We start from the raw sequence: 27,319 nt of genomic DNA on the forward strand, positions 1-27,319 counted from the left end.
ACATAAAGGAACATTCCACTTTTTTAATGTCTAAAGTCTAAGTCTAGAGTTACACTCAGATGAGTTCTACCATATTTTAATTCATTCAGCCAATCTCTGGGTCTTGCGGGATTACTTTTAGCTTAGCTTAGCATAGATCATTAAATTTGATTAGACCATTAGCATCTCGCTCAAGAATTTCTAAAAAGATTTTTTTATTGAAAGCTTAACAACAATTCTGTAGTTAGATAAAGTTTTATGACTGATAGAAAATTATTAGCTGCTATTTTCTAGGTCAATAAAAAAATAGTCCACAGCTCATAATATCATGGCTGCTAAAGCCATGGCATGGCAGCAAATTTTCTTGATTTTTATGCCAGAACAACAACTTTTCATTTTACAAAGGTCTACAGAAGAGTCTAGCTTTAAAAAAAGAAAACTACTGAAACTCTTTTTAAAATAATTTTGAGCAAGATGCTAATGGTCTAATCCGATTTAATGATTTATGCTAAGCTAAGCTAATATAAGACCTGAAGATCGCCTGAATAGATTCAAAAACAGTACAACACAACTGTTTAACCATACCATGACTTGTAAAATGAGCTCCCCCCCCCCCCCCCCCCCCCCCCCCGGCGAAAAAGTGGAGCGTTCCTTTAAAAACAAAGAATAAACGACAAAGTACACATACTAGCTTAAACAGCTGAGAAAAAACAAACAGTCAGAAGAGATTGAAAGTCTGAATGAATAAACTAGATTGATAGAGCAATGTGGATATGGAGATGAAAGTCCAGACACAAACAGAGTTCTCTGGGACTTGTTTTGAAGATCCTCCACACTGCTCCAACATTTCCCGTCTTGCTTTGTCATCCATTGGACTCCATCGCTTACCAAATCCACACTCTATTCTCCCAACATGCACTTGGTAGATTTAACTGGCGCTGACAGAAAAGCAAAGAGCAGGATTTTAATATTTGCTTCATCATCATCATCATCATCATCATCATCATCAGTGTTGGGGTCTGCTATAGTGTCATGATTGTGATGTAGTGGTGGAGCTGTACATATGAAGGGGTGTGTATAGGGAGGAGTGCGGGCCAGAATACATGTTGAGGTGGATGTGAGTGTTTTGTTCCTCATATAACTGCACTGTTCATGCTGCTGCAGCTGTTATTGCGGTTATTGTTCCTGCGGGACAGGTTGGGTGTGGCCATGAGCGGGTAACGCTCGTCGGGACAGCCGTACTGAAGGAGCACGTCCATACACTCCTGACTGTTAGCTTGCCGTGCGTACGCCAATGCCGTATTGCTGTGAGCATCCCGTGCCATGATGTCCACACCGTACTATAGAAAAAGAGATCAAGAGAGTTTCAGTTATTGTTTGACATCATCTCTTAAAATGTACACAAATCTAGATTGGAGCTTATAAATGTATTGAACAGTGGAGACAGAAATTAATGGAGGTTTACAGCAATAATGATACCAAAAGATGTCCCATGAATTCAAGATTGGAGCAAAAAAAAGCACCACACAATTTAACTAGGTTATTATGGTAGTAGCAATTAAAGTGCAACAAATAAAATGAATAAAGCATATCAATTTGTTTAATTACTTGTCTAACAACGCAGACAGAAGTTTTGTTGAGTGCGTTCTCGCATATTTACTCATAAACCACAGATGTATGAAATTAACTTTACACCTGAAGTCATTATAATGGGAGTTTTTACCATTTTAGTTCAGTATGTACCAACTAGACCCTATAATATGCTTTCTTTAATGTATAATTTTTATTTATACAACAGTTCTGTCTGGTTCTCAAATCTGATTGGTTGATAGCCGTGCGATATTCTGCAATATCAGAACTCCAACAGCCTTCTCACCCTAGAGTTTGACAAATATTGCAGCTGTTGGACAACATAATCTACTTTTGAGACTTTTTTTAGACAAGTTGTTTAGATTGCAACTATGCAGTTTATTTATAAGGATAGTGCCTATTTTAAATATTTATCATTTCTGAAATACAGGACGTCGGCATCCATCAGCCTGTCATTAAGCAAAGACAGTTGACTTTGTCCATTCACAAGATGGCGACAGAGATCGCATAATAAGCCCTTTAAGGAGAAAAGATCAGCATATTTTCAAACTACAGCTAATAAAAAGATTATAAAACATGGTGAGTGACATTCTAAGTCGATCTCTCTCTTTTGTATGTTGTAGTGCTGTATTTATACCATAGTAACTGTAGTGTATTGAGTGTGAGATGGGACTCACATATCAGGAATGTATGTATTTTGTGTTGGCCACTCTTTGTATAACCCTGAGTTACTTTTTGGTTGGCTATCCGTTTATTTCTAATGAATCTCCTGTTTTCGTTACTGCAGACTAGTTCAATAAACAGTAAGAAAGAAGAAATGCCCAAATGTGTTTAGCATTTTTCCTAATTGCAAACATAACAGTAATCTGGTAGTGTTTGCGTTGCTTTGGCTTTTTCGGGGTTAATTACTGCGATATTCCGAGTGCAACAGAGAAATACTGGGAAATGTCTCTAGACTGATGACATTTCCTGTCGTTCAGCCTTATAATCTTAAAAAGCGAGCAAAATCACCTGTTTTGTCATCACTTTAGACATTACGCTAAAGAATCATTCAGTCATTCAAATACTATTAAATACTATCAAATACTAAGTGGCATTGATTAATTAGTAACTGTTTCTGCTGTTCTGACATCAGCTGAAGATGTGAATGAATGGCAAAAGTAGTTCCTCATACAAAAGGGTTTTTAGACTCTCCATGTTTGATTTTCTTTTTTATATACACAAATATGCCATTGAACTGCTGTGTAGACACATTATCACACTCGTAGCAGTGCGAAATGGCTATATATCATCACTAGTGGAACACTAAGACACAACACATGCCTCCCACCAGTGTTGATATACAGCCATTTTGCACTGCTACTCATGTGATATTGCTCATTAAAAAAAAAAAAAAAAAAAATTTTATTATTTTTGCCTTTATTATGATAGGAGAGTATGTAGACTGGAAGCAAAGTTGGAGAAACAGAGAGAAAAGGGAAGGGTTTGGGAAAGGTCTGTGAGCCAGGACTCCAACTCCGGATGTCCAAAACTCAATGATGCTACAGCATATGTCTATGAGTGCTTTATGTAAATTTTACATAATATTTTAACATTTTGTGACTTATGATCATTTTTAGCATACTGAATGACTGAATTATTTGACCACTCAAGAAAAAACTGTTAGCCCTCCTGTAAAATTTCCCAAGCACCCTTTAACCAAGAGAACATAATGTTTTCAACATATATAAACATAATAGTTTTAAATAACTCAATTCTAATAAACAAATATAGTAGAAACAAATTAGGTCTGCATGACATTGAAAACATTTGACATTGCAGTATTTCTTTCTCTGCGATATATATTGCCATATAAATACAAATTAAATACAAAATAAATTTTAATTTCCAGATGACTTAAATAGTTCTATTTTCCAAGTCATTACTCTAGATTGTTTGGGATATATATATATATATATATATATATATATATATATATATATATATATATATATATATATATATATATATATATATATATATAGTCAGAATAATCTTTTTTAAATATTTCCCAAATGACGTTTAACAGAGCAAGGAAATTTTGTGTCTTGAAAAATATATAGTCATATATTATTTACTGTCATCATGGCAAATATAAAGTAAATCAGTGATTAGAAATGAGTTATTAAAACTATTATGTTTAGAAATGTGTTGGAAAAAAATGTGCCTCCCACTTGTTAAGGGTCCGAATGTAATTGGCTCATTATCCCTCATTATCCCAATTACAATGAGCAGATAAAAGGTCCAGAGTTCATTTCAAGTGTGCTATTTGCATTTGGAATCTGTTACTGTCAACTCTTATGAGATCCAAAGAGCTGTCGCTATCAGTCAAGCAAGCCAACATTAGGCTGAAAAAACAAAACAAATATATATAATTAAAATTAAATATATTTGTTAAACATCACTTGGGAAATACTTAAAAAAGAACTAAAATATCACAGAAAGGCTAACTTCTTTGTTTTCTGCCTTTGCTAAAAAAACTGTATTTGAAAAAATTGCCTGGCAACACCTTACAAAAATGTTCCATAATATAATGTTAGTTAATATATTTAATAACATGGTCTAAGAATGAACAACAGATGTACATGATTTTTTTTAAATGAATCAGTTAATCATGTTTTTATTGCATTATTAAAATACAAAACTGAGTCAATTAAAAGTCATCAACTAATTGTCAGTTCTATCTTTTTATTGCTGAAATGAGAGTGGTTGACTTGTTTGCAAGAGTTGACAGATACTTGCTCTTAGTGTGAAGTGACTGGAGCTTTTTAGCTTTCACATTTTGGTGTGAAAAGGCCTTCACTCATAACACACATTATTCTAGCCAGCGGTGTGATGAAAAAAAACGTGTGCTGCAACTCTTACCCATACGAGCAGCTGTGTGATCACAACATTCCCCTTCCGGCAGGCTAGGTGCAGGGCGGTCCGGCCATCACTTTCCCCACAGGTCTCGTTGACCTCATCTCTGGAGCCGTGGGCCAGCAGAATGACCACCAAACGCAGGTCCTCCTCCGCTGTGGCCCGCAGTAACTGCTGTCCGAGAGAGAGCTCTGTGCACGTCAGCGATGCCAAAAACAACTTCTGCTCATATTTGGCCCGGATCCAGCGCTCACGTTCCTCTCTGAAACCACACACACATAGACAGTCTAGATTTAGGCCCAAGACTGAATTAATGTTTGGCTGTCGACACAGTTCACTCCGGTGGCATGTTTTGATCTGGCTCTCATTCCAAATGACATTTAAAACTTGATGGGATTCGTGTACAGCCTTTTGATTTCATTTCCAGTACAGCAGGGAACATTTACCAGCGCTCACGTCTCCATTACACACTGCAGCATCTAGACATTAACACTGAGAAATACAGGAACAACAAACAGGGTTCCCACTCGAAGCCAAATATCAAACTCCCTGACTTACATTCACTAAAAGCTAGATCTCCATGACCTATGATGCATAGAAAACCAGGCTGCTGTTGTGTTTTGGATCATATTAAATAAAATAAAATAATTGTATAGAGAAATTACATTTTGTTCAATGGAAACTGAAATTGAAAGAAGCAAAAACAAAACAAAAACAACAAACCATATTCCCATATTTGAAGAAAAAATTCCCGGACTTTCAATGTCTGAAATTGACCTTTTAAAATTCCATGATATTCCCTGACCCATGGGAAACCTGAACAACTATATCGTACAAAGACTCAACAAGAAAAACAATCTACACTTGTGAATTTACCACAAAGCGTGTTGCACTACTTGCTTTTTTCAGCCTTAAATACCTCTTTTGCACAATAATATACTGTCTTATGTAAAAGCACTTGTATAGTTTGTCTTAGGTCATATGTAGGCATACACAGAATCTGCGCAAGCATAAATCTTCAGATTTTCACAGATTTTTTTAGGTTTTTTCACTCACTGTGTTTTAAAGACTAAGGCCCCTGTCATTTACTCGGTGCAATAAGGTGCAAGACGTGTTTGACGCAAAAACTTTGTGAAAGCTTTGTCGTTTTCAGACCAGCACAGGAGTAATTTTCACGTTTTGTGCCACATTGTTTAAATAGCAAACCCAGTTGCGCCATGTTGTGGACTTATGGGTGTGCTGGTCTAAGGCGCATTGTTGGCGCGTTGCTATTTTGAGGAACAGAAATAGACCGTGCCATTGACTAACTGAAAGCAGGTTTAAAGTCCAGTGCAGAGCACATTAGTTATGAGCCTATGCAGGTCCAAACGCTTACACATTTTTAAATACACACAGGATGTACAGCAATACACAAATATATTTACAAATCAAATAAAATAAAGGATTAAAATGTTACAAAAAATATTATTTTCATAAAAACCACTGCATCCATGCCTTCTCTATCTCGGGGGGCTTTTTCAGTTTATTCATGACAATTTGCATTTGTATATTGTTATTATTATTAGCAGTATTATTTATTATATGCATATTTATATTTGTTTTAATAAAAACATATTTTTTGTCCACCTGTCGAGTTTTGGAGAGGAATACATCACCATAAGGGGCATAAGAATAGGATGTGGGTTTGGATATAATTCCGTTTTTTGACCTCACACTTTTTAAATGAATTTAGAAATAGTTTTGAAACAAATCTTTAATTAAATATGTAGGCTACTCTATGTCTTCAGTGGAGTGTGTACAACACTGTTTCCTTAGAAGTAGAGTAAAAGTAAAGAGAAAGTAAAGAGGCTGAATGGAGGAGGCTCGTTCTTTATCCTCGTGCAGATGATCTGTTTTGTTTTCTCGCTAGTGAAAGCATTCAGTTTGTCCACTTACAAAGTCTGTCATGTAAATAGCAAATGCGCCATAGCAAGACACAACTGACTCTTAAAGGTAATGGGAGACGAGACTCTGATTGGTTTAATGCACCTTATGCTCAAAACACCCATACCTCATTAAGAGAATAAGCACAACCCTGTTAGACCATGCGCCCAGCGCAAAACCATATTTTTCCGTCCTTAAAATAGCAAAAGTGGATTCGGACACGCCCTTAATGCATTTGTGCAATGCGCTTCAGACTTTGCACCTAGATCGTTAAAACTAGAGCCCTAAATATTTGTATCTTGACATAATTAATGAGATCTGAAAAATATGTTGTACCGGTTTATATAGGCAAATGTTATACTATAGGAATTATCGTAAACAAAAACAATATCATACATCGAATATTTTCACAGTAGTGTGCAGCCATAACAGTGAGTAAAACATGAAGCACATATAAGTATATTCACCTATTGTGAGGATGTTCACAAATAAATTTACCACAAAAAATATATACAATTGAAGTCAGAATTATTAGCCCTCCTAAATTATGAAATAAAATTAAATATTGACCTTACAACGTTTTTTTTTTTTATTAAAAACTAATAACTAATGAAATAAAAGAAATACGGCCAAAAGAAGTTCGAGGAAATACAGTAAAAAAAGTTCTTGCTCTGTTAAAGATTATTTTAGATGTTTAACACAGGAGGGCTAATCGTTTGGGCAAATTTGATTTAACATTTTTGTTCAAATGTACAGTAAATAAAAGCTGAGAAATATTTTTTTTTTCTACAATGATGGTTCATATACATTGTCTTATCTTTTGAGAGAGGCCTGTGTCATTTCACTGGTCAAAAAAAAAAAATCTGGTTGAATAAAAGTAACTTTAAGTCAGAATTTGCCAGGGGTATGAATGATTTCAGACTTTACTGTATATACACTACCGGTTAAAAGTTTTGGGTCAGTAAGATTTTTAAATGTTTTAAAATAACCTTATCCTGCTCACCAACGCTGCATTTACTTAATCAAAAATACAGTAAAAAATTGTAAAATTGTGAAATGATATTGCACGATAAAATAACTGTTCAAAAGTAGTTTATCATTTAATTTAATTTATTCCAGTGATTTTAAAGATGAATTTTCTGCTTCATTACTCCAGTCCTCAGTCACATGATCCTTCAGAAATCACTCTAATATTAATTATTATTGTAATTAAAAAAAAAAAAAAAAAAAAAAAAAAATATATATATATATATATATATATATATATATATATATATATATATATATATATATATATATATATATATATATATATATATATATATATATATATATATCAATAATAAAAAACTGACCCCAAACTTTTGACCAGTAGTGTATATATATTTTTGCCAACGGACAAAAAAAAAAACCTTTTAGAGAGAGTATACTGTAGCATGTGTATTATACAGCAGGTTAACAAAGCAAACACGGAGAGGGCCATCAGCAATCATTGGGTCGTTTACAGCAACCCTCCTCATACTGTGCTATGATAGCACTTAATCTCTGCTAATCCCCGCAGAGTAAACAGCCTTTCTCAGACAACCCGGGATTAGTTCAGCCTCAGCTCCTATGTGAGGGGCAGAGGGAGTTCTGATACCCCCGGGGAGGGGAAGGAAGCTGGCCAGAGGATATTGAGCTGTTCCCTAAAACACAGCTGCTCCTCGGGGAGTCCAAACCCAGGAGACCAAAAAACAGACATTGTACAGTAGCATCCCAATTCCTGCTCAACAGGAAGAGCACACTGATGATAATGATCAGAGGTGTCAAAACTAAAATCAGGACAATCAAATCACACACAATCAGAATCATATTCGATTTGCTAAATGTGAAAACTGCGCTGTGGTTTAAAAGCATGTAGCATTTATTGAAAGGGTCACCAATTTTCAATCTTTCATCATCTGCATGATCAACATGATTCCAGGAACAAAGCAAAATGTACAGTACAATACAAAATGGTAAATCGTACACCAAATAGAGAGTAAAGTAATAAGTTATTTCAGTTATATTTTTTTATTTTGTTCATTATAAATATGATGTACTCTAGACTGAGAGATTGGATATACAGGTACAGGTTTATAAAACAATTTTTACATTATGTTTGCTATTTATTACTTATTTTATATATTTTTTATAATGTATGTCCTGTTTTGTTCTCCAAAGCAGAGTAAATATTGTTCAAACTATTTTGATAAAACATTTTTCATTTAAATTAAGTGCAAGTCAAATAAAGCTATTAAATATATTAAAATATATATACCGGCCACTTTATTAGGTACACCTGTCCAACTGCTTGTTAACGCGTATGTCTATTCAGCCAATCACATGGCAGCAACTCTATGCATTTAGGCATGTAGACATGGTCAAGACAATCTGCTGCAGTTCAAACCGAGCATCAGAATGGGGAAGAAAGGAGATTTAAGTGACTTTGAACGTGGCTAGATGGGCAAGTCTGAGAATTTCAGAAACTGCTGATCTACTGGGATTTTCACGCACAACCATCTCTAGGGTTTAGAGAAAATATTAAGTAAGTGGCAGTTCTATAGGCACAAATGCCGTATTGATGCCAGAGGTCAGAGGAGAATGGCCAGACTGGTTCCAGCTGATAGAAAGGCAACAGTAACTCAAAATAACCACTCGTTACAGCCGAGGTAAACAGAAGAGCATCTCTGAATGCACAACACGTCCAACCTTGAGGCAGATGGGCTACTGCAGCAGAAGACCACACCGGGTGCCACTCCTGTCAGCTAAGAACAGGAAACTGAGGCAACAATTCACAGGCTCACCAAAATTGGACAATAGAAGATTGGAAAAATGTTGTCTGCGACATTCGGATGGTAGGTCAGATTTTGGCAACAACAACATGAAAGCATGGACCCATCTTGCCTTGTATTAATGGTTTAGGCTGGTGGCGGTGGTGTAATGGTGTGGAGGATATTTTCTTGACAGACTTTGGGCCCATTAGTACTTATTGAGCATCGTGACAACATCACAGCCTATCTGAGTATTGTTGCTGACCATGTCCATCCCTTTATGACCACAGTGTACCCATCTTCTGATGGCTACTTCCAGCAGGATAACAACACCATGTCATAAAGCGCGAATCTCAGACTGGTTTCTTGAACATGACAATGAGTTCACTGTTCTCAAATGGCCTCCACAGTCACCAGATCTCAATCCAATGGAGCACATTTGGGATGTGGTGGAATGTGAGATTCGCATCATGGATGTGCAGCCGACAAATCTGCAGCAACTGCGTGATGCCATCATGTCATTATAAACCAAAAACTCTGCGGAATATATGTCACGAAGGATTAAGGCAGTTCTGAAGGCAAAAGGGGGTCCAACCCGGTACTAGTAAGGTGTACCTAATAAGGTAACCTGTGAGTGTATTTTACAATTTAACATTTTCGAAATTTTAAACACACACACACGCACGCACGCACGCACACACACGCACACACACACACACACACACACACACACTATCCAGTGACCATTAAAAACCCCCCACAAAAATGCCTACTTAAAAGTTACTTCAAATCATGAGCCTATAAATTTAGTTATATCAACAATCTTATTTAAAATGGCCAGAAAATTTTGTTATATAATAAAAACACTTATTTATTATTAATTTTAAATAATACTAACAATGCTAGTAATAAGTGTAGTGCAGTATCCTCCACATAATAAAAGACGCCGTGACCATGATGGGCTTTGAAAGATGAACTGGAGTGCATCTCAAAGGGTTAAACTGGAATGGCCTGATTACAAATTAGCCATGTATGGATGTCAGGGGCCAGAGTGCAGAGGAGATAACATTTTATCAGAGAGGCAGATGGATAAAAATAGGTAATCAATAGCCCAGGGGATCAATGCTTTAGTGACATCCTTCTTAATCAAAGCAGCAAAGCCATGCTGACGGACCTGAACCCCCACAGCACACGCAAAGATTTCCTGTCTGAAGTCACAGCCAGAATCACAGCTCACAGCAGCAAGAGTGTGGACACACACACAAACAGCACACAAGAAAGAGGAAAATAACAATCACGTGATGATGTCAAACTAAAGGCGGACATTTGAGCGGCAGCAGATTGCCTCTTTCCCTATGGAGTATATTCTAGATAAAACACACTGAAACAGTTCAACATTAACTGTTCAAATTGTGTATGATCTCTAATGCAACCTATTACAGTTTAATTATTATGGGGAACTATAATGGGGAATTTTTTTTTGTGTACAAGATTTCAAAGTTTCTCTTTTTTATAATTAATAATTTATTAGCTTTTTTTGCTGTTAAAGAGATTCACCCTAAAATGAAAATTTGCTCACTATGTACTAATCCTCAAGTGGTTCCAAACCTTTAAGAGTTACTTTATTCTGTTAACCAGGAATAATGTAAGAAAGCTGTAACCATTCACTTCCATAGTAGAAAAAACAAATACTATGGAAGTTAATGGTTAGAGGTTTTCAGCTTTCTTCAAAAGAAAGAAATTCAAACAGGTTTGGGGCAGGTGAAGGGAGAGTAAATGATGACAGAATTTTCATTTTTGGGTGAACTATCCCTTTAACATCTTAAAGTCAATTTAAATAAATATTTCGTTAATTAAATAGGAAAATAACTGTTGCTATTAGCCTTTGCCAGGCTGGTTTGTTTACAAATAAGTCTCAATTTTAGCATTGACTAAAAAATGATTTTCTCCAAATTTACAAAACCACACTCAAGTCTCAATTTACTTCAAGTGAAAATAAAGGAAAAAAAAAAAAAAATCAACTAGCGTTCGTTCATTTTCAAACATAAAATTTTATGTAACCGCTTTTCTAAGCACGCATCATTGGTCCATGATTTTAAAAAAATTGAGTTTCTGCCAAGAATACATTCCTTTAAATCTATTGTAACAAGTAATATTCTTAAAAATTATTATAATTTAAATTGAAATAAATAAATGACATTTTCAGTAACAACATTTTAAAATTTTAAGTTATTTTTGATCAAATAAAAGCAGCTTTTATAAATCTAAGGGGCCGATCACACCGAACACGCATTTCCGTTCCAAAAACGCGAGAGTGTTGCTGTTGATATGAATATAAATTTAATATTTAAAATATTGTGAAATTCAAGATTTCTGAGTCATACAGCTCCAGATAATTCAAAACAGCAACCACAATTCTCTTCTCCATCTTCAAAAGTCCCCATTGTCTTGACAACACGAACACTGCAGGCACCTTAACGAAAACCCCTCTGCTTTCATTTGATTGGAGAAAGAAAAAGACGCGAGTGACGTAACATGCTTTTTCAGCTGAGACTTTTTTTCAATTGCCAGGACACTGTGCGCAAGGGCAAAAATGTGAGGCACACAGGGCGCATAAGCAGCACGCAAAATGCTTGCAGTCGTTAGTAAATCATTGAAAAAAGGCGCCTCTCAACGCAAAAAGTGCGTTTGGTGTGATCAGCCCCTTTCTGTGCGTCCACACCGAAAGCGGTGAGAGCGTCAAAGCAGCAGGAAGTCATTCATTTTCAATGGGAGCTGGCGGCGATGGGTGGCGATAGAGCAGTGCGGTGCATCTTTGCCAGAGTGGCTGATCAAGGAGAGTTGAAATCAAGTCAACTTTTTTAAAATGAGCTATGACGCGGTTCAGCAGCAGGCAGTTGGAATGTAGATGTCCACCGCTTGAGAAAATTCCAGCGAACACAGTCATTCATTTTCAATGGGAGCTGGCGGCGATGGGTGGCGATAGAGCAGTGCGGTGCATCTTTGCCAGAGTGGCTGATCAAGGAGAGTTGAAATCAAGTCAACTTTTTTAAAATGAGCTATGACGCGGTTCAGCAGCAGGCAGTTGGAATGTAGATGTCCACCGCTTGAGAAAATTCCAGCGAACACAGTCCTGTGAACTTTGGTTTAAACCATAGTTGTTCCCAAGTGTTTGATTATCGCGGTAGCCAGATTTCCAATTATTTATGATGTTTTCTTACAGGGACATACATTAATAAAAAAAATGTTACTGGCGAGTTACTGATGTGCATTAATATTATATACAGTTGAAGTCAGAATTATTAGCACCCCCCCCCCCATTTATTTTTTCCAAGAGAAAAGATTTATATATATATATATACACACACTTTTTTTTGTTAAAGTGGGAATCTCATAGTAACTATAATGACAATACAAATCAGTATTGCTGCTTCAGAATATTTCAGACATATGGACACAATGCAACAACTTTATTATCCATTGTTAAATGAACTTGATGAAAAGTGTGTAACACTTTCATGCTAAAAAGCATGTATTTATGCGGGATAATAATGCTGATAGGTTGCAAGGGTCCTTTAAATATGAGATCAAAGCAGCAAATTTTGATGCTTTCGCCGCCTTTGGTGTGAATGCACAGTAAGATTAAAAGAAAAAAACAAACACTTTCAAACACTTTTGACCAGTAGTGTACTGTATGTCAGACCGTCTGTAGCTGAGGGTGTCAAATGAAATACAGGAAGACTCATTGAAATAGATTATACACATCACTTAAATGCAGACAGCATCAACAAACTTCCAGCATTGATCATTTGATTCACAGTATGACCAGTAAAAAATAATGCAAAGATGAAAGAGCAGGAAGGAGAAACCAGGAAGAGAAGAGTCAGGAGGAGGAGAGAAAAACCGCAGCATCTGTGGGAAAGTGGCAGGATTTTATTAACTGTGTGTGTTTTAAGAGGGTGGGGGTCTAGCAGCACGGAATGTCCCGGCCGGGTGCTGCTGCTCAGCCCAGGGTGAGTGAGAGGGCTGGCACTGGGGCCACGGACCACAGCACCCACACAAAGCATCCTGGGAGTCACAGAGGAGGGACACAGAGGAGGGCAAAACAGAGAGGAAGAGGCTCGGCAGGGTCTCCCCATTGCCCCTCAGCCTCTCTGTGTCCAGAGGAAATGTGGAGCACTTCACTGCCCTCTGAAACGCATGCCTTCCCCAGTTAGCAGGGTTGCTAAGGGCCAAGCCTAGCTGGCTAACAGAAAAAAAGACTAGTGTTTTGTAGTTAACCTCTTAAAGGGTCAGTTTACTACAAAAATGTGTCAAGCACAGATAGAGAGTGCAGTTTTACTTCGTTGTTTTAACAAATAAGTTTCAGATTTTTGATAAACCCCATTTCAAGTTAAATCTAAGACTGCCTAAAATCGCATCTTCTCAAGTTTCTGCAGGTTTTATCAAGTCAAATTGAAGACTTTTTGAGACCCTTTTAAGAGCGTTATACAGTAAATGAGATTTTAGACTTATACGGGGCTAAACACTAAGGATTTCTTGTAATGGCTCCGTTGGACCAATGGAATTGGAAAAAAACCCCAAATGGATTTATTTCTTAACCACATATAATAATGTGTTAAAACATGAAAACTCTGGTTGTGTAGACTTTTTTTTTTAACATGTTTCTTTTTTTTAATGACAAGTTTAACGTTGTAAAAAATATATTTGTATTATTAAGAAAACCATACAAATAGTCCAAAATATATATTTGTATGCTTTTGGTCCAAATGAATTAAGCATAACTCCTATTCAATCCAATGCATTTATGATATAAAACCTTAAGTTTCATGCCTACTGTATTTATAAATATTATGTCTACAATAGTTTTGTGTAAATATAAGATTATGTAAAGAGATATATGGCTGTTATTAACTTGAGGAATTGTGTAATTGTTTTTAGTTTTCTTTTCCCAATTAGAAAATTTAATAAATTCAATTTGCTGTAAAATATTGTGAAACAGCTGCTGTAAAATAATCTTTTTTGCAATATATATGTATATATATATATATATATATATATATATATATATATATATATATATATTTATATATATATATATGTATGTATATATATATATATATATATATATATATATATATATATATATATATATATATATATTTACATATATATTTACATGTATTTATATATATATATTTACATGTATTTATATATATTTATATTATATTTATTATATTTAGATAGATTGTTAGTGATTGGACAGGTGTAACTTTACTTCGACAACTTTTAAAATTAAGACTTGTTTAAAATGATTTAACAACATTTCACATCAACAACACATCAACAACCTACAACATTTCACAACATTTCTGTGAATTTAAGACTTTTTAAGGCCTAAAATTTTGTTTTTTAAAGTAAGACTTTTTAAGATCCCGTGGACACCCTGTATATAGTGTTCGAAAAAGTGTATGTGAGAACAGTTGGCATGTGATGATAACTGGTTTCAAGGTTTTTGGAAAAGTCACAGTTTAAAATGTTCTGTTATACTGTTCCTAAGGTATATGTACGTTTTGTTTGTTTTTTACACGCTACCAAACACAATTTTTATTTCTTTATTTAGGCCAACAGTATCTCAAGCAGCTAAGGAGAATCCACATCAAAAGCTACTGGTCAGCCCACGATTCAGCAAACATTTGAAAAACAAAGGGCTAAATCACCTACATGTGTGTCAACTATGCCATGGACCTGAACATTGTGTTCAATGGTGAAAAAAGTAGTTGTTTTTACTCAGACATTTAGAAAGAATTGTTTTGAGGAGTAATCACAATACTGTGCAACCTTGAGATGTTTCTCCAAGTTTATCATACCGTCAGAATCTTTTACCAGCCCATGCCTACAGAGTAAAAAACAGTAGGAAAAAAGTACCCAGATGACCTACTACTAGATTCTGTAGTGCACATCCAATGGATGCTATGCTATCCTATCCTATGATGCCACATGGGAGAGTTTATGAATGCGACTGAAGCGACCCAACTGATGTGAATAGGTCATGTAATAATGACAAATGGCACATGTAGTACATCCAAATTCCATTCACACTATTCACATTCATACTATAAAGAACATACTTTTCTAATGCTCCTGTAAATTCAAATTCACATGTAATACCTACTCAAGTAGTGTGCAATTTAGGACAAGGCCTAAGTATTAACTGCTGTAACAACATTGTAAATGAAATCAGGCCATCAAAAGTCCATTTCAGGAGTTTTGCAAAGCAACCTTTCTGGCAAAGATCACTTTGGCTGGTGATCAAATTGAAACTATCACTGGCTCACGCTCTGGGGCTTTGCCTTGTACAATGTAGAAAAGCTTTAAAGCAATCTACATAAAGTGCTGTATTACTGGAGTGCCAAACTGATGATGGCTATTTTGATGGCTATGATGGCAGTTTTCTCCTTTTCACCACCAAACAATAAATGAAATTAAAATAAATTATTAAAAGAGTATACGGAGGCCTTTTTCATATAGAAAGTGTAAATGGGTGTGACGTGGTTGCAAAAACAGGGTTCAGTAGTCCTGAAGACAAGTGTAAGGGGAGAGGATGGGCACCATGCTGAATCCTTTTGGAAAGGACAAAGGGACACACACACACACACACACACACACACACACACACACACACACACACACACACGTGCATGCACACACCTACGCAAACAAACAGGAAGAAATTGGTCACCTGTTGCCTCCTATTCTTGTCTTAAAGCCCACCCTATCACTTTTGTTTACACACAAACACACACACAAAAGGGAGAATAATCCTTAGCCACAAATACAATAACCTTGTCTTTGACAGATTTGGTTTTGAAGTAATGTAACAATATAAGAGAGTAAAGGTTATTGCACACTGAATCGAATATTCCGTTTGTAATTTTCGCACTTTAAAAAATAAATTCAACCTCGCGTTTTGTCAATCGTATTGACACACTGCCTCTGAAACTTTCGTCTGTTGTGAAACAATTCAAACCAGGTTCAATCTTTCCGCCTTTTCGCATCCAAAAAAGTGCTTAGAGAGGTGTTTTGACAGTTCAGAGCCACCATACAAGCGAAAAGCTAAATACAGAATGCCGTCATTTGAGCTACAGATAACTTCATGACAAACACAGTGCATAATATAAAGACAGAATGTGGTGAACAGTTGAGAACCACCATATACTAAATTCAGTGACTGGCACACCTCTGCCCTGCTGCTGATTGTGTGTCCATACATTTGACGTATTGCCCATAGACACTATAATAGAAGTTGCATCAACACGTCAACGTGGCCACCATCTATTGTAATGTCTATATGTACTGTCAGTCTGGGTTCAAGATTAGTTTACATGCATGAATGTGTGAAGTATCACAAGCAATGTATCAAAATTTCACTGATATCTTGAAATAAACTTTGCAATTTGAGATAATCATAGCGCAGCTCTTTGATAATGAGCTGAACTCTCTATGCAGTATTGGATAAACACAATATGAAGCCTATTCCTCTTCCTTTTTCTACTTTGGAGAAGATAGAGGAGAACAAAGCATCACTGCTTGAACTGACTGTGAAATGTTTTGCGTTTTTTCGTAATGAATTATGTAATACGCATCAGACTCAGTTGTCCAAGGCTTGTTTATGCATATGAATACGAAAAAAAAACGAATATGAAAATTTCAGACTTCAGTGTGCAAAGACCTTGAATCAGGCATGTCCAAACTCGGTCCTGGAGGGCCGGTGTCCTGCAAAGTTTAGTTCCAACCCCAATCAGACACACCTGGGCTAGCTAATCAAGCTCTTACCAGGCTTTCTAGAAACATCCTTGCAGCTGTGTTGAGGCAAGTTGGAGCTAAAATCTGCAGGACACCGGCCCTCCAGGACCGAGTTTGGACAACCCTGCCTTATATGATGTCCAGTGTTCAGATGTGTGCCAGCAGGATAAAGCACACACACATCTTTAATAAATTCTCACATTCAGGCTCTCTCAGGATTCCAATGTTTAAAAATGTTTAAAACAGTGACAACCAGTCGAAATATATATAGAAACCATATATAAATATATATATATATATATATAAACATATGAACCTATAACAAAATTGTCATTTAATGACTGTAAAAGCATAATTACATACAGAATCTCCTTAAAGGGATAGTTCTCCTAAATGAAAATAACCTCTTAATTTACTCTTCCTCATGTGGTTTTAAACCTTTACGAGTTTCTTCCTTCTGTTGAACACAAAAAAAGACATTTTGAAGAATGCTGGTACCTATCGACTTTTTATATCAGCTACCAACATTTTTCAAAATATCTTCTTTTGTGTTCAACAGAACAAAGAAACTCAAAAGTTTAAAACCACATGAGGAAGAGTAAATGATCATTTTCATTTATCATCAGAACAAGTGGCAGAATTGTCATTTTTGTGTGAACTATCGCTTTAAAGCAGGTAAGTATCTTACTTAACTACCTTACATAACTGGGTCAGCACTGAATCGGTAAACTTCCTATCTGGCTGACAGGAGTTTCTCTGTGTCCATAGGAACTCATATGTCAGACTCTGTTCCTCTGTCCTGTGGTGTGCCTCAAGGTTCTCTCCTAGGCCCTCTTCTTTTTAATTTACATATGCTCCCTCTCAGCAAGATTATTAGTAGTTTTAAAGTTATATCTTATCATTGCTATGCAGATGATGTACAATTATATCTTTTAGCCCTGACAGGCTTGTCTCTCTTGCAGGATTCTTGATAAAGCTCTGTGTTTTAATAGCCATGTTAAGTCTGTTGTTCGTACATGCTCATACATCTGAGGAACATTGCAAAACTCAGATACATTGTTTCTAAGGAAGAGATGGAGATACTTGTCCATGCCTTTGTCTCTTCATGGTTGGATTATTGTAATGTTGTATTCACTTGTCTGAACAAATCTTCCATGGATCGATTGCAAGTTGTGTAGAATGCAGCGGCAAGGCTTTTAACTAACACCAGTAGGAGGTCGCACATTACTCCTGTGTTTAAGGCACTTTACTGACTTCCTATTAGTTTTACAGTAAATTTTAAGATTCTGGTCATTACATATGGAGCTCTGCATGGTTAAGCACTCCTATATATTCAAGATCTTTTACGTTGTCACTCATGTAGCTGGTCTCTGAGGTCTTCTGGCAAAGACTTTTTAGCCATTCCCAGAACTCGTCTTAAGACTAAGGGCATACTCACACTATGTACAGTGGCCTTGAACCGGGCCGAAGCACGCTTGTCCCCCCTCACGTCTTCCCTGACGGCAAGCACTCACATTACAGTCGGACCCGAGCACGCTTACGTCATCGATGATGCTGTTCAGTAACATGTGCTTTCGCTCAGCACAGAGGAGATTTCTTTAGTTATATCGTTTTAGTCGTTTGGAATGCAGTGATACGCAGTCAAATATTTCGCCGAACAGATCAGCCATTTTGAAGCTTAAAAACAATCATAAAGTCCTTGTGCTGCAGCTATTATGAGGTTTGCTAAAGGTGCAGCTGTCGTGCAGTGAGGGGTTTGCGTTTATTGAACAGTAAGAATGATTAATAAATACATATGAAACAGTCCTGTAAAAGTCACGTCTCGTCTTCAGTTTCGGGCTCAGGCACGCTTTGCACTCACACTACAAGCGTACACCCAAGTTAACCGTGCTCTGGCACACCTTTTCAAACTGGGCCAGGGCCGGCCAGCTGAACTGAGCCTGAGCCTGATTCAGAGCACTCACACTTATTAAACGATCCAGGAAACGGGCCTGGGCACGGTTCAGATAGCATAGTGTGAGAAGGCCCTAAAGATGACCATGCCTTCTGTGTTGTGGCCACAAGGATCTGGAACTCTCTCCCTATAGCACTGAGAAATCTGGGATCAGCTGAACTTTTTAAAAAGCATTTAAGGAAACATCTTTTTGGACAAGCTTTTAATTGACAGTATTAGTGTTTCTGTACTTGAATTTTTAACTTGTTTTAATATGTTTTCTTATATTGATATGTGTTTTTTTCTCTTATTGTAAAGCGCTTTGTGACTCAATGTCTGGGAAAGGTGCTATATAAATAAACCTTTACTTGCTTATGTTCTTAATCTGACAAATGAATTTTTAAGCGTTTTAATTATAACAATAACTGGAGTAATTGTTATGTTGATGGTAACCCCAGTTACTCGTGGCAAACATCTTTGGCGTGACGGCTTCATTAGAGTGTGCTGCACTGCTGTTGTAGGACGTTTACCTGAGGGGAAGGAGGGGGTGAGACAGTAGACTCACCGCCGCTGGAATGCAACAGGCAGGTTCACGGGGGAATTATCCAGAGTCTACATCAATCCCTTGTCAGGATGCTTTCCTGTTTGAGAGTGTGTATGCGCTTTGTGTTCTCCCTGGACGATTACTTTGTGGGCTTGTGTTTACCCACTTGCCAGCACTTCCTGTCCAGCTCAAAGCCAGAGGATGTTTACCCAACACTGACAGGCGTCTGCTAATGCAGCCGGCCGTGACAGGACAGCCCTCCAGCTGCCACTGCCCCCCAGAGATCCCCCACCCCAAACACACACACAGAGGCACAGACAGACAACTTCTGGAAGAGTTCAGAGAGACACATTCTGGATGTTCACAACCTTGTGTAAGTGAGATCACCAATTTCAGGCTGGACTGAGTAGAAGAAAAGAGAAAGAAATTCATAGAGAAGAGATCGACCGACGTTGATGCTCTTTTCTTTCAGGCTAATTATACCACTAATTCAGCTCATTAGCGCCCTACTGACTCGCAGGTAATGAACTCCGACAGGCTAAATCTGTCAAACAGACAGCAGTGCACATTCACCTGCACATGCGCAGATGCAGACACACACACAAGCTCCTTCATTTCAGAGCTTAAAGCTTTACTTCATGACACACACGCTTCAAGTCAGGTGACCACCTGCCCACTTTTTCTTGTCCTGCAAGAACTAAGAAGCATTCTGCATTTAAAGGCAGAATATGTAAGAAGGATATTAAAATATTCCCAAAAAAACATTATACAGTTGAAGTCAAAATGATTTAAAAACATTTAAACATAATAGTTTTAATAACTCATTTCTAATACTGTATTTAATCTCTAATATTATAATCTATTATTATATTTTTTCTTCCTTTACCATGATGACAGCACAATATTTTTCTACTTATTTTGCTATAAGTCACTAGTATTTAGCTTAAAGTGCAATTTAAACCTGGCTTAAGCAGTGCTGAGTACATAGATATTTACATTTGATGTTGCCTACGCTGTTGTTGTCTATTGGAAGGAATGCGTCAGAGCCGCCATTATAGGGTAGTGCTCCTTTGAAATGAATGTGGGACCAAGGTGCAGAGGACTAGCCATTTGGAGCCATAGACATATAAACATATATACGTATATCTATGATTGGGAGTTTTCCCAGTGGTCAGTATGCAATATTATGAAAGTTATAATTTTACATCACTTTTCTATATCGATGGATAAGTGACCGCATGGTAGGGCTGTGTGATTTGGGGAATATTTAATAAAAATATTTAATTGCAATTTTTTAAACAGATATTGCGATTTTGATTTGATTTACAATTTAACTTTGAAGTCAAGCTTCAGCTCAATATTCTGTATTGTAGCTTCTTACTGCTAAAATGCAGTGAGTGTTAGTTAAAAAGAGGAACTGAAAACATATTAACTTGCTTCAATGTTTATTCAACTTTGCATTTAAACATTCAGCAATTAAACACTACCTTTTCTCTAGAGCAGTAGTAAGTCATGGCGTTAGTTATCACCTGGTGCCTGTGATGCTTTTTTTAGGTATTGGTTGTTGTATTTCCTCGTGCTGTGGCAACAATTCTGCAACAGCTCTTACAAATGACTTGTTTTTGTTTGGTGTCTGTGACTTTGCAACCAAAATATTCCCATATTACTGACATGCTGTTTTTCTTTGATATGAATTTGTCTATTAATGCTTCTGAAGCGGCAGATGCCACGCTTTCCGGTTAGTTTGTTTGTTTTATTGTGGGCGTTCAGCATAGTTTGGTTGTGCAATTCTGAATGGGCAGAACAAAAGTGAGCTCACTCAATTGGCTAGTAAGTCTGTCACACACAGATTTTAGTCATGCGATTGCTCTGGGTGGGGGAAATTATATAACATATAAATTTCATATCGCAGCCTCTTGCAATTAGCTAATTGCAACGTTCGCGATTTGATTTTAATTAATCACACAGCCCTACCGCACGGGCATTCTCGTCAAAGAGCATGTGTTTGTGTGCATGGAAATTTATTAAATTTCTCTTAAATTTGATCTAATCCATGTCCTGAAGCAAACCCGTCTCCTGCTTTCACTTCTAATTCTAACGAACGGAGCAATACCTTTGTGAATGAAACTGAAATGTCATGAATGACTCGTGTGAACCATCGATATCCCTGCGTCTCAATGTGCATATCCAACTTTCTGATCTAAATGGTATACAACATTTGTAATATTCAATATTTAAGGTGGATATTACACACATTGAGGCGCAGGAACTGTTATCAGGCACCCTTATAAGTTACTTCAAAAACTAGCCGTTACTTCACTTAGTCGACAATAATACAAGTATCTGTCACCGCAGCATCTTGTTGTCATGTTTCATTTAAATTGTTTGCTGATTTTATTCAACAAAACTAGCATAAGCCTAGAATTTAGTGCAAGTTGGTGCTAATTTGCTTAATAGTCAGTGCAGTAAGTGACTGTATTATCATCAATAACGTGACTTGCTTAGCACAAATGTTTGTAACATACAAAAATGTAAAAATATTCAATCTTACCTATGAAATGTTCGGCCTTTATGCTTTGTTTTCTTTGTTTGCTCGTTACGAAAATCAACCTCGATGGAACGTTTAATTGAATTGATTATTATTTTTTCTTTTCCTTCTTTAGTATTTTTTTCTTGTTTTGCAAAAAACAACAACAACTAAGATAATGTTAGGTAACAATTTGCATTGTAATAGTGTTTGTTTTATCGCAATAAAATTTTACATAAAAAAATAAAAGTTTCACAGGAGGTTTTACATATCCCGATTGTTTATCCAACACAAATATTTTAATATGCCAAATATATCCGATTATTTGAAAGTAACAAAAAACTAAAAACACTGACCATGTCCAGCAGTCCCGATCAATGGCATCATATCCACGTTACTTTCGGTTTCCACCTTTAACAATAGAAACTAAGGCAACACATAGGCCCAGTTTCAAAAACAGGGCTTAGATTAAGCCAGGACTAGGCCTTAGTTAAATTAGGCTATTTAAGCCATGTTTATAAAAATGGCCTTAGAAAAAAAATATTACTGGCGTGCACCTGGAGACAAAAAAAAATTACGTATTTTAAGACATCTAACTGCAAGTTATTTTGAGTTGAGACAGCTCAACCATGCAATTTAATCTTGACTGGCCTTAAACCTTGTTTGTGAAACCGGGAGATAGTGTCTTGTGGACAAAGTCGGATATAGCATCTGTTAAGCAGCTAGCTTGTCAGAACACAGTTATTCTTTACCATTTGCAGCTGTTATTGCAATTGGTTTGTGATTAGTTTTTTTGACATGGTTTAATAAGTCTCAACTGTACGATAATATAATTCAGGGGTGTCCAAACTCAGTCCTGGAGGGCCGCTATCCTGCATAGGTTAGCTCCAACTTCCTTCAACACACCTTCCTGAAGTTTCTAGTATACCAAAGAGCTTGATTAGCTAGCTCAGATGTGTTTAATTGTGGTTGGAACTAAAATATGCAGGACACCGGCCCTCCAGGACAAAGTTTAGACACCCCTGATGTAATTAAATACAGTACATGTTAAAAATTGATATTAATCAGCCTTTTTACAAATGATGGTGGTACCAAATTATGTACATTTTAACTAATTTGTTTTTTTTTTTTTTGTAAAATGGCTGACTAATATTAATATGCTCTGTTTCCAGAGCACAAACATAAACCTTATATTATTCAACTAATATTTAGATCTTCCTGCAGGTTAAACACTGATTTATTGACTGATTACTTAAGATGGTATCCATTTCAGCCTATTTCCTTCAACAAGCCTCCTAACGTTCATTCATGTTTTTATCTTTGTACAACTGCAGTAAATAGCTTTCATGTGTACACCACCCTCGATTACTGACACTCTGGCACTGATGCAGTAGGGTCAGACCCTACCTTCACTCAAAGCAAGCCAACGATGTAGAAAACTGAATGGTAAAGTTGTCAAAACATACTATGACATGATTGGCTAGTTTTTCTGCAATTGATTAGGCTATTTTCGCCACCAGCGCTTAATAATGAAGAAATGTTAGATACAGGACAACACACTAAATGTAGAGTTAAAATATATGGCTGTCGTTTGGTCACCTTAACATGACTTTTCATTCTCATTACAATAATGACCATCAGCAGTGTAGTTGAAGATGACATCATTTCACACACCTCAACCACATCATCAAGCTATACCATTGTTGTTTTAAATGTGCGCCCTCTAGTGGGAAAATCTACATACGGTGGCTTTAAATTTTGTCTGTTTTATTTTATTTTACCCTAAAAAAATATAGCGCCACAATGAAAATAATTAGAAAAACTGGGTAATATTGTATTTAAAAGTTTCTTTGTTATGCGTTTCTTTGTTTCATTGTTATGTCATATGTTACATGCATTTACTGCAGTAATCACAATTATGCATACTACAGTAAATGCAACAAAACCTAACCAGCAATCCTAACCCCAGCCATATAGTAAGTACTTGTACAGTAATTAACATTACTCTGTAGTTAAATGAAGTCACACTGTGACAAGACTATCTTAAAATAGCGTAACCAAATTACTAAATAAATTTATTTGCACAGCACACCACATTTTAGTTACATACACTGTAAAAAAAAGTTGACTTAACCTAAAATTCTTAAAAAAAGACTTTATGCACAGTTGTTTACTCAACTATTAACTGTACTGTAGTTGACTGTTCTGTACTACTGTAGTTGACTCGATTTAAGTCAATTTAAAAAAAAGCTGAGCAGATAGTTGCCTTAAAATTTTAAGCTGAGTCAATGTTTTTTAAATAGTGTAGAGAAAAATAACTAACCATCAGTGCTTCCCACACATAGACTTTACTTGGGCAGGCCGCCCAGGTATATTAACGGCTGGCCAAGTATATTTGATGACAGTTTTTTTATTTTATCCTTTTACACTTTTTTTGTATCCGCCAAAGATAACCAAACATCCGCGCTCGATTAACCAGTGGAAAATCTTCTCTCTTGCCCTACACATTTTTGTGTGTGTGCGAGAAGAACACTCAGACAGATTCACCTGCTCTGCCACAGAGATGGCCTTTTTGAGGCTTAAAAATGCATTCGGCGACTTCGACAGGCGTTTTTAAATCTCCTAAAATGTCAGAGAGTCGACTTTTGCTTTCACTTTCTAAAGTTGTTGCGTTTTTGCATAACTCTTATATTAAAGACTACTTTCCACTTGGCTTCGCAACTGACATTGCGCACGGCTGCGAGACCAAAAAAATAAGTAAATAATAGATTCTTTAATCTAATCAATTCAAGAAAACTTTACTAAACACTCAGAGAAGACAAAATGACATCTAAACTGGCTGCAAAATATATGTGCACCATTAGGTCAATCAACTCATTTGCCTTATTTAAATAATCTACACTTTTTATTCTAATTATTCATTTATTATTAATAAATGTTATCCATTTTTGAGAGATTATCTGTTTTTACTTATTTTTCCTGTAATTTATTTCTTATTTGCAGTATATGTTATTAATTTGATGTTAATTTATTACATATTTTATACATATCTAAAATGCTTTGGCAATACTTTACTAAATGTCATGTTAATAAAGCAACCTGAACTTGAGAAAGAGACAAAGAGAGAGAGTGCAGCTGTGTGCAGATGGCTCCTAAATAGCATACTTGTTTGTTTTTTTATTTCAACAGCCTTTTTTAAAACTTTAACCCATTGAAAAGAAAATCACGTTATTTTTGTGTCACATTTAGTAACCATTTATGTGCCATGGGTAGAGGATGTGTTTCAATCTGGCTAGCACCGCAAGTATATTTCAAACCTGTGGAAAGTACTGAGAAAGTACTGAACCATCTTGTTTTTTTTTTTTTATACAGATGATGACAGCAACAACAGCAATAGATTTAAAGTGCTGTCCTGATAAGCTGCCAGATAAATAAATAAATAAATAAATAAAGGTACTTATGTACATATGTTCTGGGAATGTCCCTAAACTGCATTATTCTGGTCCAAGGTACGAGACCTACTATCAGATCTAATGGAAACTCAGATTAAATGTGACCCATTGCTTTTTCTCATGTGGGACCATTCATCACTCTCCTTATCTATCAACCAAAGAAGGATTCTGTCAGTTGTTCTGACTGCTGCTGCTGCTGCTGCTGCAAAAAAAAAACATTCCTGAAAACATGGCTGGATCCATCTGTTCCTGCTGATTTATCTTGAAGTTGGAAATTTTACGTTTGCAATAGATCACAGCCAAAATAAATGGTGCCAATAAGAAAGCTGTACACTCTTTGGTTAAATATGAGAGAGACTATATCATATTTGTTTCAATCCTACCTATTATTGTACTTTTACTGTTTTTATTTTACTTTTCTGTAGGGTAGATCTCAGGCTTTGCAGTATATAGTTCAAAATCTAAAATGTTTAATAAAAAATGAATTAAAAAAATAAATAAATAAATATATACACACTGGGACTGGTATTAGAAGATAAAAAAAGTATTGATCAGGACATCACTTTTTTTAAACCCTTGTAAAAAAATACTGTAAAAACACTGTAAAAAATAATTTGAACTGTTAAACACTTTGACAAAGCCACTGGTTAACTGTTAATAAGCACAACACAAAAACAGTAAAGAAATCATCAAAAATATTTGATTTTACAGTAAAATACTTGTAAATATAGAATTTTAGAAGAAAAAGGAACAAGTAACAAAAAACTGTACACTGACATTACCTGAAAAACCCTGACAAAAAATTGACTTTACACACAGACTACATTCATGAGGTAAATAAGGACAATTTGACTCCAAGAGCAGCTCTGTTCCCCCCTTCTCACCCCCTTTTTCTAACAAGGAAAAAACAAGGGCCTGAAATCAATTATCCTCTCCAGCCTAGTCGTTAGCTGCCCTTGGATAGACACAGATAATTAAGCTCAGCGCTTCTTTTAATATTACGGGCACTTAGCGATTCTGATTCTGACTGAGCTCTGGCCTGCGCCACACTCAAATCAGTCCCACTGGAGGCAATGGGCCACACTCATATGAGGTTCCATTAACTGGATCAGAACGCTTCAGTGGCAGCATGCAAATGGGGGCCAAAGGGCAAAAAGAGACAAAAAAAAGTGTGCGTGTATGTGTGAGGGAAAGACAGAAAAGAAATGTGCTAAGCATCAGTAAAATGAACAGAGCTTGATCTCTGAGTATCTGTACTTGCTATGCTTCCATCAGATCCATTTATGATGGACAACGAAGCATGACTGGATTCAAACCCCCATTTCCTTTGTTTTTCAGATTTAACAATTGAAAAAGACATACAGTTGAAGTCAGAATTATTAGCCCCTCGGAATTATTAGCCACCTTGTTTAATCTTCCCCCCAATTTCTGTTTAACGCAGAGAATTGTTTCAACACATTTCTAAATATAATAGTTTTAATAACTGATTACTAATAACTGATTTATTTTATCTTTGCCATGATGACAGTAAATAATATATGACTAGATATTTTTCAAGACACTTTTAAGGCTTAACTAGGTTAATTAGGTTAACTAGGCAGGTTTGGGTAATTAGGCAAGTTATTGAATAACGATGGTTTGTTCTGTAGAATATAGAATTTTTTTTGCATAACCTCATGCATGGACAGCATATTTCAGCTCTTAAGTGGCTATTTAAAATACTTTGAATGTTTTATATTTTGTTACAGACATACAGTGTCATAATGCAACTGTTTTGCAGCACATGAAATATCCCAAACACTATTTTTAACTGTCCAAAATGGGGAAAAAAAACATGTTTTTACTCTCTGATAGTCAAAGCAAGTTAAAAAAATT

The 27,319-nt window shown here is 36.2% G+C and overlaps 1 protein-coding gene across 4 annotated transcripts in view; it reads right to left on the minus strand.

Annotated features, from left to right (window-relative positions):
- Positions 1-613: 613 nt before the first annotated feature.
- The window catches only part of agap1 (ArfGAP with GTPase domain, ankyrin repeat and PH domain 1), a 354,815-nt gene continuing 328,109 nt past the window's right edge, over positions 614-27,319 (minus strand). For all 4 annotated transcript variants that reach the window (XM_056459714.1, XM_056459715.1, XM_056459713.1 and 1 more), the window contains 2 exons: positions 4,474-4,729; positions 614-1,319 (listed from right to left, as the gene is read on the minus strand). In XM_056459714.1, coding sequence (XP_056315689.1) covers positions 1,113-1,319; positions 4,474-4,729 — 463 coding nt within the window. In that variant the 3' untranslated portion in view covers positions 614-1,112. The remainder of the gene's footprint in view (positions 1,320-4,473; positions 4,730-27,319) is intronic.

Source organism: Danio aesculapii, chromosome 6, assembly GCF_903798145.1.
Source record: "Danio aesculapii chromosome 6, fDanAes4.1, whole genome shotgun sequence".
Lineage (NCBI taxonomy): Eukaryota > Metazoa > Chordata > Actinopteri > Cypriniformes > Danionidae > Danio > Danio aesculapii.